General features: G+C 35.8%; 1 protein-coding gene across 1 annotated transcript; it reads left to right on the plus strand.

Annotated features, from left to right (window-relative positions):
* Nucleotides 1-11376: 11376 nt before the first annotated feature.
* On the plus strand, nucleotides 11377-12362 carry LOC102712942 (heavy metal-associated isoprenylated plant protein 20-like). Its single transcript, XM_006644152.3, has 2 exons — nucleotides 11377-11627; nucleotides 11734-12362. The coding sequence occupies exons 1-2, from the start codon at nucleotides 11541-11543 to the stop codon at nucleotides 12100-12102; spliced, it is 456 nt and encodes a 151-aa protein (XP_006644215.2). The 5' UTR covers nucleotides 11377-11540; the 3' UTR covers nucleotides 12103-12362.
* Nucleotides 12363-14950: the final 2588 nt, after the last annotated feature.

The raw sequence follows: 14950 nt of genomic DNA on the forward strand, positions 1-14950 counted from the left end.
GCCGATGAAAGGTTTTTGAACTTGAACAACATTACCGGGCTTGGAAAATTGATGGTAGATATAAAGAAGCATCTTGCTTTTCCCTTGGTATATCGCCTTTTAAAGTTGGTACTTGTTTTGCCTGTTGCCACAGTATCAGTTGAGAGGTGCTTTTCAGCAATGAAAATTGTGAAGACGATACTACGTAATCGTATTGGCAATGAGTTTATGAATGATTGCATCATTTGCTTTGTTGAGCTGGCTTTTCTAGCTACAATCTCAATTGATATTGTCATCCACCGCTTTCAGAATATGAAAGATCGTAAATGTAAAATGCTTCAATGAGGGGTAAGCAATGGTGCAAAGAATATTTTTACTTATACAGTTACACTTAGTACTACTATTAACTTTAGATTATCATAACATGTTGTATCACTTTAGATTATCATAACATGTTGTATTTGTCTATTTTCAGGTTACACCATGTTCTTCAACCTTGTTTGTCAATTTTAGAGCTTTTGAACTATAGTTCCATGATTATCTGTATTATGCTTAATGATGGGATGTTTCAATTAACACACAATTAATCGGTTGGTCTTCTTAACTTCATTGTTTATCTTTCTTTTTCATGTTCTGCATATATATTATTAGTTCAGTAAAAGTTGGCTATGAGTCTATGACACCATCCATCCAGAATCCTAGCTCCGCCCCTGGGCATGCGGAGGAGGCAGTGGCGCCGGGAGCCGCCCGCACCAGCCCCAACGAGGAGGAGGCAGCGCTGCTCGGCCTACAACACAGACGCCGCCATGGCTGCTCGCACTGCTTGGCGAGAGAGAGCAAGCTAGTCGAGAGGGAGAGCTAGGCGAGGAGTTGGGATTTTTCCTGTGCGGTGTTGCGGCGTTTCATGAGGAGGTGAGGGAGAGAGAGAAATAAATGGGTGGTTGAAAAATTTTGAAATGGTGACGATTGAAAGAGAGAGTAGGACTAAAAAAACTATGGGTATTTTTACATACGGACCACCTAACCGTCCGCATGCGAAAATAAATTTTTGCACGTGACAATTTAAGAGAACCGCATGCAAAAACAATTATTAAAAATATTAATTTGGTATGAAATGAACTTCGAGTCGAATTTTAAGATGCTAAATGAACTCATGTGAAAAGGTTGTCAAAAGCAAAGTTGTAGAACTCATTGAGCTCTACCATTTTTCTTTTGGTCATTTCGCTATCCGAGCTTGATTTAACTATATAAAATTTGAATTCTAAAATATAAGAAATTCAAATAATTTTTCGGGTAGTAAATGATTTGAAATGAAAAAACTGTCAAAAGTAAAGTTCTATAACCTATCAAGATCTACAACTTTTACATTGGTTATTTTTCTATATGACTTTGTTTGAACGGTTTGAATATGAATTTTAAATTATGACAACTTCAAACAACATTTTCAAATACCAAATGATTTCAACTGAAAAGTCATCAATAACAAAATTTTATAACTCATCGAGATCTATAACTTCTATTTTGGTCATATCTTCATCCGACAAAATGATTTGCAAAATTGTTACCAAAATATTTACAAAGATTCTTCATTGAGATATACATTTTGTGAATAATCTTGTAAATCACTCTGTCGGATGAAGAAATAATCAAAACAGAAGTTATAGATCTTGATGAGTTATACAACATTGTTATTCATGACTTTTTCAGTTGAAATCATTTACTAATTTAAAATATTATTTAATGTTTTGAAATTTAAATTTTTAATTGATAAAACAAAGTCACAAGAAAAATAGCTGAAAAAATACCATAAAGAACACAATAACACCATAGAGCATGATTTTAGAAATATTTAGGAAAAAATCATCCAATTTTGAGTTCATATGAGTGAGATATACTAGTTTCAAATTTTTCAAAATTTTTAAATTTTATTTTCGCATACGGCTTCTTAGGTGGCCCGTATATAAAAATCGATTTTCTAGCCGCATGCAAGAATGAACTCGTTTTGCGTGCGGCCCTCTTAAGAGACTGGTATGGGAAAATCAATTTTTCCGTACGAGCCATTTAAGCAGCCGTTAGCCGTATGAGAAAATAATCCTCGATTTTTATAGATGTCACGTCCGCATGAAGAAATAAATAGACCTCGTATAGAAAAATTATTTTTGTAGCAGGTGATTTCTTCACTAAACGAACTCCAATCGCGAACTCCACACGGTATCAAGGCAAGGCGAGGCGAGGGCAATCGCGAACTCAACACGGCCTCGATCGCACCCGATCGAGTCTCCCTGATCACCATCCAGCCTTAACCACTGAAAGCGACCGACGTGATTTGACGTGCCGAAATGGGCCAAACGTCTCTGTATTCCATCAACGCCCGGCGCTCTTGTCTGTGATCCGGTTCCTCGATCGTCGTGGTCGTCAGCCGCGCCCGCTGGCCCGGCCTGCAACCAAATCGCCGTTTGGTAAGTTTCAGCTTTTAACTTCAATTAGAATTGGAGTTACGTAAACGGTACAGATTCTATTTTTTAGTGAAGTTAGCGGAGCTGCTTCTAAAAATGAACTATAGGGGTGAAGCTAGCAAAAGTTTTTGTTGCTCCATAGCTCCACTCCATACCAAAAACCCACTGCCTTTTGTTATTTTATTATAATTACTCGAATTTGTCACTCATGTAGTATTGTATATTATTACTAAACATTTATATTATATGTTAACTGTCATGTAGAATTTTGTAACCATATAAATGTATTGTTCAAATTAAAATTTTAATTATATACAAAAGAAACATAATTAAATTATGGCTTAATTATGACTCCATATGATCCACGAGGGTATTATTTTTAATATACTCCGTATCTTTTTTTAGGAGTTCTGGAGCAGACCAAGTTAGCCAAACAGTTTTAATCTGTTCTTCAGCTCTCACAGAAACAACTCTCATTAGAGTTGAAGTTTGAAGCTAGAATCTAAAGCCTAGAGCTCCACCAAACAGCCCCTACGTATATGTTTCCGAAGCTTCTGCGCTCGAATTCCGTTCGTTAGCAGCCCGCGCAGTCGGTGGTCGCGGGCGGGCGACCGACCGATGGACGTGTCGCGTCGCGTGGCGCTGGGAACGGGCCCGCGGCCGTGCGGTGCCGTTGGTGTTTCAGGGACTCTTCACCGATCGCGTATTCGTGATTTCGCTGGGCGGTGGGCGCTGTCCACCATATGGACAGGGTGCGCTGTCGTGGTCCTGCATCAGTTTGTGGCGAGACCGTTTTAGTATTTTTCATTCACTCGTTTTAGGTTAAGTTCCAAAAATTTTCGGGTTAATTTGTTACCTTCAATTTTTAAATATATATATACTATTAAATATAGTTAAAATATAATTAATAGCATAATTTGAAAGGAATTTGCAATACAAAACTTTTGAGCCTAATTGATCTAATTGATCCATGATTAGTCATAACTACTACGATAACTCACATGTGATGAATTAATTAGGCTTAAAAAATTCATCTGTCAGTTTCCTGACACCATATGTAATGAGTTTTTTCATTAGTCGCCGAAATATTCTTTTGACAATCGATCCACCATCTGATATGAAACCCAATCCAAAAATTTTCACGAACTAAACAAGCCACTGTATACATTACATAACATATTTTTCGGCTATAATTTTTTATTGAATATAATAATAATAATAATAATAATAATAATAATGCTTACTTTTAGTAAAATACTATTTAAATCTCATCTTTATTTGTCTTATCATTTAACTCAATATATACAATTATCAAAGTATAAGAAAGATACGAGCCAACACTATTCTCCAACAGTTTACTAACTGGGACAGAATTAATCTCCGTGATTGGATTGTAATACTACTGTACACATAACGGGAAGAGTAGTGATCACGATTCCATATGGCTCATATTGCAGGAACTGGTGCCACTCCTGTTTTTATCGTTCCTCTGGGCTTAGAGATATTGCAGTTGTAAGCAAAGGATCTCTCCATGATACAAACACTCGCACTGGTCAATGTACGCATGCACAACAAGACGAAATATTCAATCATCAAACTAAAGAAGAAAAGAATCAGAGTGTGACAGGAATTAAAGCAACAAAAACGGCCGACGACATAATCTGGCAAAACTAACAAGCTAGTAGTAGTTTTTTTTTTTTGAGAACAGGCTAGTAGTAGTATTTTGAACCACGGCAACACGAGTAATCTGGTCTAAGAAAGAAACATGGTCCGACGGGATTGACGAAACATTATCTAATTTTTTAATAGCTATTTGATTATATAAATGATAAAAAATACTATAAAATTAGAAAATATATTTTATAAATACGAGAGAATAAATTATAAAAAATATGTCGTTTGGCGGTTCAAAAATGTGGCTGCAAGAGTTAAAATAATAATCTATCTCAAATGAACACAACGATAGCACTTAAACATACATATAGTCATGTCAATGATCTTTAATTAGTTGAAATCATGGCCTTTTCGGCTCGATCACTCTAGCTTAATTATGTGTACGCACTTGCCGTTATGGACTAAAGCTATTAATTACTCACTTCAGATTTAACATTTAGATTTAGATTACGATTTGATCAACCTTGAACCAATGATCTTAATTCTATATTAAATAAGTTTATAAAGTCTAATAAATCTATGTATTAATATATTTTAAAGGTAAATCTGTGCATGTTTTTAACCAAACAATTACAGTAGTTTTTAATAGTTGAAGTTTCAAGAGTTTTACATAGTATTATTTTAAACTTCAAATATTTATGACCAAAAGTAAGTATAGCAGATTTAATTTGCCTGAGCCAAGAAAATACATGCAAGTTCCATATTAGGGTAAATAGATAAACAACGGTGTGACATCGCTGTATTAGAGCATATTCAAAGGTAGAGCCTAGTATTAACTCTTACCTCGTTTATATCAGCGATACTAACTCATTTTATAAGCGTATGTTTAAAGGTAGAGTACTTGTACTTGCCCTTAGGGTCATTCTAAACAGAGGTCCCAAACAACTAATTAGCCGTAGAAACAGGATCGACATATGAATAATTGATTATTAATTATTTAAAAATATGAAAATTAGATTTATTTATTATTTTAACGGAAAAATACCGTACAGTAGTTGAAAAATATGCCAACAAAAATCAAGAAGTAGGATTTTTTAATGTACTGCCGTCGCATAAAATATAATTATTTCTAGGATTTAAATTTTGTATCCTAATATATACATTTTTATACTAATTTTTATGATTTAATTATTCTAATAATTCCAGAACTAATCAGATGTTTATAAAGGAAATCGAATTAATTTAAAATTTAAAGATTGACCACTAAAATGATTAAAAAGGACATTTTGACGTAGAACCTAAAAATGCTTATCTTTTTGAACAGATGTAGGATTAGTTATCGGAGGGTCTAATAAACAAAATAAACAAATAAATCATCAATTATATTATGGATAATATGTTGTATGAGTTGTTTGCATATTATCTAGATATGACGTGGAAAATTGGGTGTGTGCAGGGCAGGTTATCAAATTCCAGTCGCTCATTGGGTGTGTAAACTTAAAGCTGTTTTTAAAAAGTTATGTTAATATATTTTTCAAGTTTTTTCATAGCAAATATTTAATTAATTTTATGTTAATCCATGTTGTGTTCTACGTGCCGGGAGGTTCCCCAACCCTCAAAACGAACACAGCTCAACTGTTGTCCAAAAAAAATCTCCCTACATAGTTAAAAACATCAGGTTTTTTTTTTTCTAATTTCAGGGTGCATTTCCAGAAAAATATTAATAATGGGATCAGAGATTGAGACCTAACTGTTTGGTCTTTTCTTACATTAAGACAAGATATGAGATCTCCCGCTTCCTTTCATCCTCCCCTCACTAGTCTTCTGAATTTGTTCTCCTATTATGTGAATTAATATACATGAGGGACTGTGGTTAAGAGAAATGACGTCTATTTTAACCAGAGTACATCAATAAAGTTGGTAACTCCTCTCGACATCGATCCTTGTACTGTTGTGTATTCTTTGGTTTGCATCGACTACAGAAGCAGAGTTGTTTAACAATTGAGTCGTGACAAAATCTATACTCCTATAAATATTGTTAGTGGTAATGGTTAGCGACGGTTAATCCACCGAAACACCACATTCGCTAACATGTGGGCCATGGATGCCAGCCGGATCGGTTGGCATCCCCCGGCCCATGTCCCAGTCAACACCGTTTCTTTCTCTTTTTTTTCTTTTTTCTCTAGTGATACGTTTGACGAAAGATTGGTTTTAATTTATAGTTAGTTGGCCAGTATTTAGCTCTATTTTTTCCTTTTACAAATGCTTTGGATAGAGGATAATAATGAAGTACTAATTATAATCACATATACATATTTACATTGTCAAAAATCTTAAGTCACTTTTGCGCAAGTGTTAACCAACAAATTCATAGATGCATGATGAATTCTTTTATTGAAACCTCATTACAACACATGAGCATTTAGCTAGAATAATCAAATGTTTGTTTTTGAGACAGGGATGCATAAAAAAAACGTGTTACATGGAAAAGGAGCTGCAATGGCATGAGTGACCCATGCGTAGACTAGATGTGTAGAGCAAATTGCAGTGTATCGACCATTGAAGAGCTCACAACCACAAGCAAATGACCTGTTCGATAAGTCATGATACAATGCGCAGTTAATGATGATAGGTAACGGTACATGGTTTAGACGATTCCTATCGGTATATAGGACTACCTTGTCTATTTAACTAGTGGATTTATAAATACAATAAATGATTTGATTATAAAAGGTTCATAGAATATCATACTCCCTACGTCCTATAATATAAGGTGTTACTACCCCTAACACAAAGATCATATAATATCATACTCCCTCCATCCTATAATATGAAGCGTAACTACCCCTAACACAAAAAATCAATAAATTTGGTAAAAGTTAAAGAAGTTTGGTTTTACAAAAGTAATAACATCTTATTTCCTCCGGTTGCATAATATTTAGCGTTTTAGATAAGGCTAAAGTTAAACATAACTCTAAAATATTTAATTTAGAAGTATAAGCATGTACTTGTAGAGATTAATCTTGAAAGGTAATTCAATAAATTGATATGTTTGTTGGCATTTATATATATACAATGCTATTTATTTGGGATTGTGACATTGTCCAAAATAACAAGTATTATGGAACATATATAGGAAGTATAATATAAAAAATGGGATGGAGTATATTATATGGGATTTTAGTATATCCCTATGGCTACTTCTGAGCCATTTCAGAAACCATGGAAATTTGATTGTTACATGATTGGTATGTCTGCATATGATTTACCCTGTCTGCTATTATGTTGTGTAAGTGATTCCTCTCTCATATGCCACATGAAAGAAAACCAAAGTAAATTAAATCTTCAAACATATAAATAACTTATATATCGTGCAAGGAGACTACAAAAAATTCATATTGCTTTGTTATTTTTATTAGGGCTAATCAATTTTCATGCCTTACATGTATATAACGGTATTTTTGAAAAATAGCTGTACCAGTGGTATATGGTAGAAACAATTAATGAACTCAACAACATACTATGGTAAGGGATAATGTAAATGTGAAATTATTGAACCAGAGCAAACTCAGTGGCATACCTAATATCCAACTAACACTATTCCATACTATAAGTTATTTTTAATTTTGTTCTAAGCAAAAAATCTATAATTTTGACCAACTTTATGAAAAATACTCTAACATCTACGACACTAAATTAGTTTATATCTAAACCAAACATAAAATATTTCTTCATATTGTTTTTATTATAGATCCTAATTTTTCTATAAAATGGATACAAGTTAATTAAAGAAATTCAATTTAGGACAAAACTAGATATCGAGTAATATTTGTCTTGAAAGTGAACCTGCAGTTGTTCTCATAGACACTTAATGAAGAAGGAAGAAAACGAATACCAATTTCCAATAATCATGCACATGTATATGGTTTTTTTTTTTAAGAACCACATGTATATGGGGTTGAAAAGGGAGAATATGATAGATAAAGGGGATGGGCGTGCAAAGTGATTGCAGAAGGACAAGCCCAGACCAAGAAAAAATAAAATAAAACTACGGCCCCATGCTCCCAAAAAAGCAAAGCAATCATCGGTCTACAAAAGGTTTTCCCACTCTAGAAGGAAAGAGCCGGCTGGCTGTATGGCAGATTCTTGTCCCTAGCTGCACAGTGGTCAAGCATTTGAGATTTGCTTCAACCAAACAAAAAATATTTTTAGATATCGGTATCTTACGGTATTAAATTATTTCTGATTGTTGTATCTAACAGTGCATATCCTACTCAGCTAGATCTAATGGTAGGAAATGATTTGGTACTTCAAGGTATCGGTACCTTGAGATGCTTTTTGTTGGACCGGAGCAAATCACCAAGTATTTACATGTCATCTGTCTAAGCATAGTGATTCACTTTTGAAGAAAAAACTTTGAATCAATATCGGAATCGGATGAGCTTGCTTTAATCAGGAGAAAGAAAACCTGGCAGAACTTTTTGGACTCCTCAAGGAACAAAATCAGGTGCAAATTAAACCAATCATGTGGCACAAATGTATGTATGCATGCATGCATGAAAAAGAAAAGTATATTGTTATGCGTATACACAAAGATGGCACATATATATATAATAACTCCCAGCTACAAAACCGAACGATGCGAATTCATGATCCTAACCTGAAATTAATGTGTAAAAGTGTTGGTATTGTCCACAATTTTGCCTTGGAGAAATATGATACTTGCTCACTATAAAATCCCCTTAGCAATGTATTTCATCTGTTTGAAACATATTTCCTAGCTCCCAAATATTTGAATTCAATTCGTATCTTCTGCTCCAAATGGTCCCTAGTTGGATTTCACCATCAGAGAAAACTTAGCAAACAAGTAGCTTCTCGAGAACTTTGAGCCCATTTTCTTTAGGTTCTGCAAAAAAAAAATAGTTCCATACATTCAATTGTGAATAAAGGTTTAAATTGCAAAGCAGCAAAAGTAGATATATACGAGTATATAGTGGGACAGGTGTACAAAGACATTGCAAAGAAGAACCTTACATGTGTACTACTGATTGAAAACTACACTACTGTGACATGAACCCAAAGAAAATGAAAAGCAATCACTGTACCGGTAAAGTTATTTTCTCAGGACGAACAAGTGTTGGCTACGGCAGATTCATCTCGCCCTTTGGAACTATAAAACCATCAATAATAAAGTTGTAGTATCAAGAACTAAGCTACCATCACTTTACTTTTAATGTCTTAATTAGATACATGCATCAAGATCTATTTCTGGATTAGAGTGCTGAACCTATAGGAGAGAGAAAGCAGCACTACATCTTTCAGAGAATGATCCAAGGAAGGAAGATCCGATGGAAAGCAATTCATTCAGAATTTTCTTTTTGTTAAACTGCAGGGTTGGAATGTCACAGTCGAGACACCTTGCGGTTGCAGCAGAGGTTAGTTGTCTCCAAACGACTGGACCTCACAGGCTTGAATGGATCATAATGCTTACACTGTTATAATAAAGAAGAAAAGTTGGTACATGGTTATTATCTACTACTTAGTTATTGTAGAGTGTTAAAAATGCTTGCAAATTGTAGTATAGATGTATATGTTTTTCTCGTGGCACTATAATGCAATCAAACAGGGAAGCAATATGATTTTAGAGTTATGGATGTATGACTATGTCTGACATGGTTTAAATTCTAGTATCTACAAATATTATGTATACGCGGTTGCGTTTTCAATAGGAATTTGCTCAAGCGAATAGATTTACCATTAGCCAATGTCTTGGATCTTTGAGTATGTACTAGACGACATATTCATGAATGTGTGGATGGGGTTCATATATCAACGGCGGTAACTGGACAATCATCCCTGCAGTACATCTAAATCCCACCTCTGTGTTACTTCTCAAGGACTGCAAAGTGTAAATTTAACCAGACTAACTGCTAATCACTGCAAGTACAAATAGGGCTACGTTTACTATATACCACAAATTAAAAAGAGTTTCTAGTAATTCATAGTTCATCTTTAGTGTGAAATCAGTTTGACTTCAAGATGTCCAGCGTGAAATCGATCTACAACAAGAGACGATGGAACAGATTGTGGCATCACATTACTGATCTCTATGACATGAATTTACAAAAGTACCCCTGTAACATAAAAAGATAAATTTAACCATTATATATTATAAAATAGTTAAGTTGAAAAATCAAATCATCTACATCCTTTTTATTCTTTATATGTAAGTATATATTGCTATTATAACATACTACTCTTATACGATTGTCGTGCATAAAAAAACTGAAACTTACTGATTTTCGATTTATAGGAAACGTTTCATTCCACCTCCAAATAAAAAAAACCAAGCGTTTAATCCCAACACTAATAATTTGAAAGCAAAATAAAGGGGGCTAAAATCATTTGTGTGCATTTCGAGGACTAAGCCCATGTTCGGTAGCGAGTACTATTGATCATATTTTCTCTTTTTTTATATACATGTTTCCTAAATTGCTAAAGATATATTTTTTAAAAAATATATATAAAAGTTACTTTAAAAATTCAGATTAACTCATTTATATAATCTTTTTATAGTTAATAATTATTTAATCATATAATAGTCTATTACTATGTTTTTTATACCAGTTACGCCAGCTAATAAACCCAGTGCCAAACGGGGCCTAAAACAAATACCTAATTAGTCTGCCATAAAAACGACACACATAAAAAAATAAGAAAATGAGATTAAACAATAATTCAGCTAGTGTATGGACCGACCGGCCTAGGAATGATGGCATGGGCCATCCAGGCACCAGCAGGATGTTTTTCCCAACTCACACATTAAATTTGAAAGCTCAGTGGTTCTCCCAATAGTTTAAATAGTGTAACCTTCAAGCATCAATACGAGCTTGTTGCTTACCAGCAAAATAAGAAGAAAAACCTGGCATCCATCCCAACCATACAAAATCCAACCAGCCACTGAGTACTCCTTCCGTCCCTAAATATTTAACGTCATTAACTTTTTTATACACAATTGATTACTTGTCTTATAAAAAAATTACATAATTAATAATTATTTTTATATATTTTTATTTATTGTTAAATATACTTTTATTCTTATATATATATAACTTACATATTTTAAAAAAATTAAACAAAATAAATGACAAACACAAACATAAGTCAAAGTCAGAAAGTTAATGGTATCAAACGTTTAAATACGGATCGGAGGGAGTACTGCAGTAGTACTGTAACTATAAATGATCCTCTATTTCATTACATATATTTTTTTTCCTTCAAGGGTGAATTAATTAAACTTTCTCTTTCTATATAAACGATGAGCCTTCCCGGCCGGCTTCCCCCACGATTCTGCAGATACGAGAGCTAGCTAGCGATCGAGCACCCGGTCTCTCCCTCCAAGCAAGCAAATAGTTAGCCAGCCAGCCTAGCTAGCTTGCTTCTGATTCAGGCCGGCCTGTTGCAGCGAGAGCTCGAATCAGTCGGCCGGCCATGGGGGTGTTGGACAGCCTCTCCGACATGTGCAGCCTGACAGAGACCAAGGAAGCGCTCAAGCTCAGGAAGAAGCGGCCACTGCAGGTGAGCTCAGCCTCGATCAGATGTATATCTATAGCCTTTGGTCGTAGTGATCATCGATCTGATCATGGAAGAATGAATTGATGGATGGATGCATGTATGTATGCAGACGGTGAACATAAAGGTGAAGATGGACTGCGAGGGGTGCGAGAGGAGGGTGAAGAACGCGGTGAGGTCGATGCGAGGGGTGACGAGCGTGGCGGTGAACCCGAAGCAGAGCCGGTGCACGGTGACGGGTTACGTGGAGGCGAGCAAGGTGCTGGAGCGGGTGAGGAGCACGGGGAAGGCGGCGGAGATGTGGCCCTACGTCCCCTACACCATGGCCACCTACCCCTACGTCGGCGGCGCCTACGACAAGAAGGCCCCCGCCGGCTTCGTCCGCGCCGCCCCGCAGGCCATGGCCGACCCCTCCGCCCCCGAGGTCCGCTACATGACCATGTTCAGCGACGACAACGTCAACTCCTGCTCCATCATGTAAATCAATCAATCAATCAATATATACAGCTCGCTCCGGCGACATGCTTGCTTGATGATAGATCATAGATGAGGTATCTAGCTAGCTAGCTGCGTACTGTGTATTCTATGGCTTATGTGTTATGTTAGTAGTGCGTGCTTTGTTTTGGATTATTATTGCTGAAATGGTTGCAGAAAGAGACTGAAGGCTGCCCTGGCTAGCTACGTGTTTTGTACTGTAATTACGTGTAAGAACTAGAAACGACACGTCTGTCTGTCTTCGAACGATTGTGTTTTTTTGTTTTTTGTTTTTTTTTGGGAGGAGGGGATGGGGGAGGGAGTTAATTAATCAATCACTTGTTTGGTTGAGCCGCTGGCTCTCTGTGATATGAACATGTATAAATCCCTGTCAGTGTCATGCACTGTGGCCTTCCACCTAATCACATCTTTCGTCTCCTTTGGAACGGGAATATCTTATCCTTTGAGCCAAAGGGAAGACAGATGACCCCTCTGACTCTGTGCTAAAATTTATTTGCTGCATCAAAATCACCAAGTAAAATCATTGCCTGTAAAGTGTAGAATGCCCTTTTAACCTGAGGAAAAACATAGTAGGGATTTTATAGTATTCCAATCCTACAAAATCTATTTCTATATATATAGACCTTCAAATAAACAATTGGACCCATATTGATATTCCTATAGAATGCATCACCCCATAAATCTTTAGAAAAGAAGTTAGCATTATGCCAAACCTCATAAAAACTTTTCTTAAGTCTCTGTCTGCTGTACTTCATGTGTTTTTCATACGGTCCATTTAAACAGCAATTTCTCACTGCTAGACTTTAAATCTAGTGTATAGGAGCAATAAAAAAAGGATTTACCGTCAGAAATTATATTCCTATAGGTGCACCGTCAAAAATACATCGCGCAAAAAAAATGCAATTTTTCTGCTGGTTTCAGTACAGAAATATAATTTCTTAGGGTGCTCTGTCGGTGGCCTCACAGAAAAATTCTAGCAAGCTTCAGATTTGTACGGTCCAGTTTCTGTCGTCTCACTGACAGAATTAGTTTTCTGTGTTTAGTACAGTCAGAAATATTACATATGACCAGGGAAAAATATTCCCCCATAATTAGTCCACTGTCCTGCATTTTCAGTTTTACATGCATTAATTGTGATAATCCAATCAACCAAAGTAATACTCTCTTCGTAACACACAAGAGCTAATTTGTTCATACAGTACAGGGCTATTATTATAGCTTATAAGGCAACTCAGTGCAGCACAAGGAAAATAAATTAGTACTGCAGCACTAGCACGTTGATCTTCGATGGTTTCTCTTGTTATTCAAACCTAGAGATCAACAAAGATATATGTTAATGAAATTTATCGACTCAGCATAAACTTGAAATAATAAGGCTGCGTTCCTTTTGCATAAACAATAAAATTAACTACTATACTTATATAGCAATATTTTTTAAAAGCACACCGTTTAATAGTTTAGAAAACGTGTACACAAAAGCCGAAGAATAATAAGAGGATAAGCTCCACCAACAAATGCATCCTAAGCACGTGTCGCGATGTGCATGAGATCAGATTGAAAGCTCTTGAGCACAATAAATGTGGTACGGTGTACCTAGACCAAACCAGAATAATTAACTTTTTTTCACTCTTACAAGTGGTGATAACAGATTTGTCACTAGACCCCATATGTCATAGATACATGAAAGTTCACATGTCATAGACAATGAGTGATAAATCTATTAGCTATCCAATCTTACGAGTGACAAATAGTTAAATGCCCCGACCAAACCAAGCAATGGATTCTCATATATAACAGGTGATGCCAAGTTATGCCCGGAAGAAAGTAAGGAGATTTAATGCTGGACAAAAGACGTTTTTCGGGCCTGTTTGGGGGAGCTTCTCCCAGCTGCAGCTTTTCTCAAAAGCTGCTTATGCCAGAAGTTGTCCCAAACGGTCCACAGCTTCTGAGAAATCTATAGTTACAGATTCTGGAAAATGAACTAAGAATGCAGAAGCTGGGTTTATGAGCTTTTCCATATTCTCAGAACCTGGCTACGAAGTAGCTGCTTCTTAGAATCTAAAGCTCCCCAAACAAGTCCTTCTATTCCTTCGACAGGAGACTCACAAGATATATAGAAGTAAAGAATAGGATAGCTAGAAGTGACCATGTTAATGCACAATTGACAGTTAGTTAATTCTTATTGTCAAAAATAGAAGCAATACATATTTAATTTAATTTATAAATAAATCATGACATTAAATAACAAGAATAATAGAACCATCTCATGCGATCTAGACATGTAAATTAAAGCACTGCATATGAATAGATCGAATATAAGAAACATCACTGAAATGTACCGACGATTCAGAATTAGATTCTAAACTGGAGCATTTGCAGTAGTAGTAGCACGAACCTTGCACAATAGCAAATGTTGATGACGTCGCACAGAAGCCGAAGAATGAAGACGTGTCGTGGTGAACGAATAGGGAGCAGTCGTGTGTAGCGCTTCCCAAAAACCTTATTTGCGCTCTCCAGGTGCAGGATGTCGAAGACGGATGTTCTAAAGATCTGCTCTCCCGATCTGTTGTTGCACGCCTGCGCAACATAGAGGAGGCAGCAAATTATAGATGTTTTTCACGTATTATGTGTGGAGGCTTGACTCGGTATTTATAGATCAGGACGCTTGAATTATCTCAACAACTCGTAACCAAACCAGATAAGCCTCACACACATGTCATGTAACCTATCTAGACTCCACGCGAACCAGATAAACAATAGTCCCAAAACAAACTCTAGATAAATCCGATAAGATTTGCAACAAAATAAAACTATGAAAGGAAGTTGTAACTACT

This window comes from Oryza brachyantha, chromosome 1 (genome assembly GCF_000231095.2).
Source record: "Oryza brachyantha chromosome 1, ObraRS2, whole genome shotgun sequence".
In the NCBI taxonomy this organism is placed as follows: Eukaryota; Viridiplantae; Streptophyta; class Magnoliopsida; order Poales; family Poaceae; genus Oryza; species Oryza brachyantha.

Bases quoted from the DNA above. Each gene is read 5' to 3' on its own strand.
- LOC102712942 (XM_006644152.3), top strand. From the start codon at position 11,541: ATGGGGGTGTTGGACAGCCTCTCCGACATGTGCAGCCTGACAGAGACC. The intron at 11,628-11,733 runs GTGAGCTCAGCC...GTATGTATGCAG, and splicing joins GGAAGAAGCGGCCACTGCAG to ACGGTGAACATAAAGGTGAA.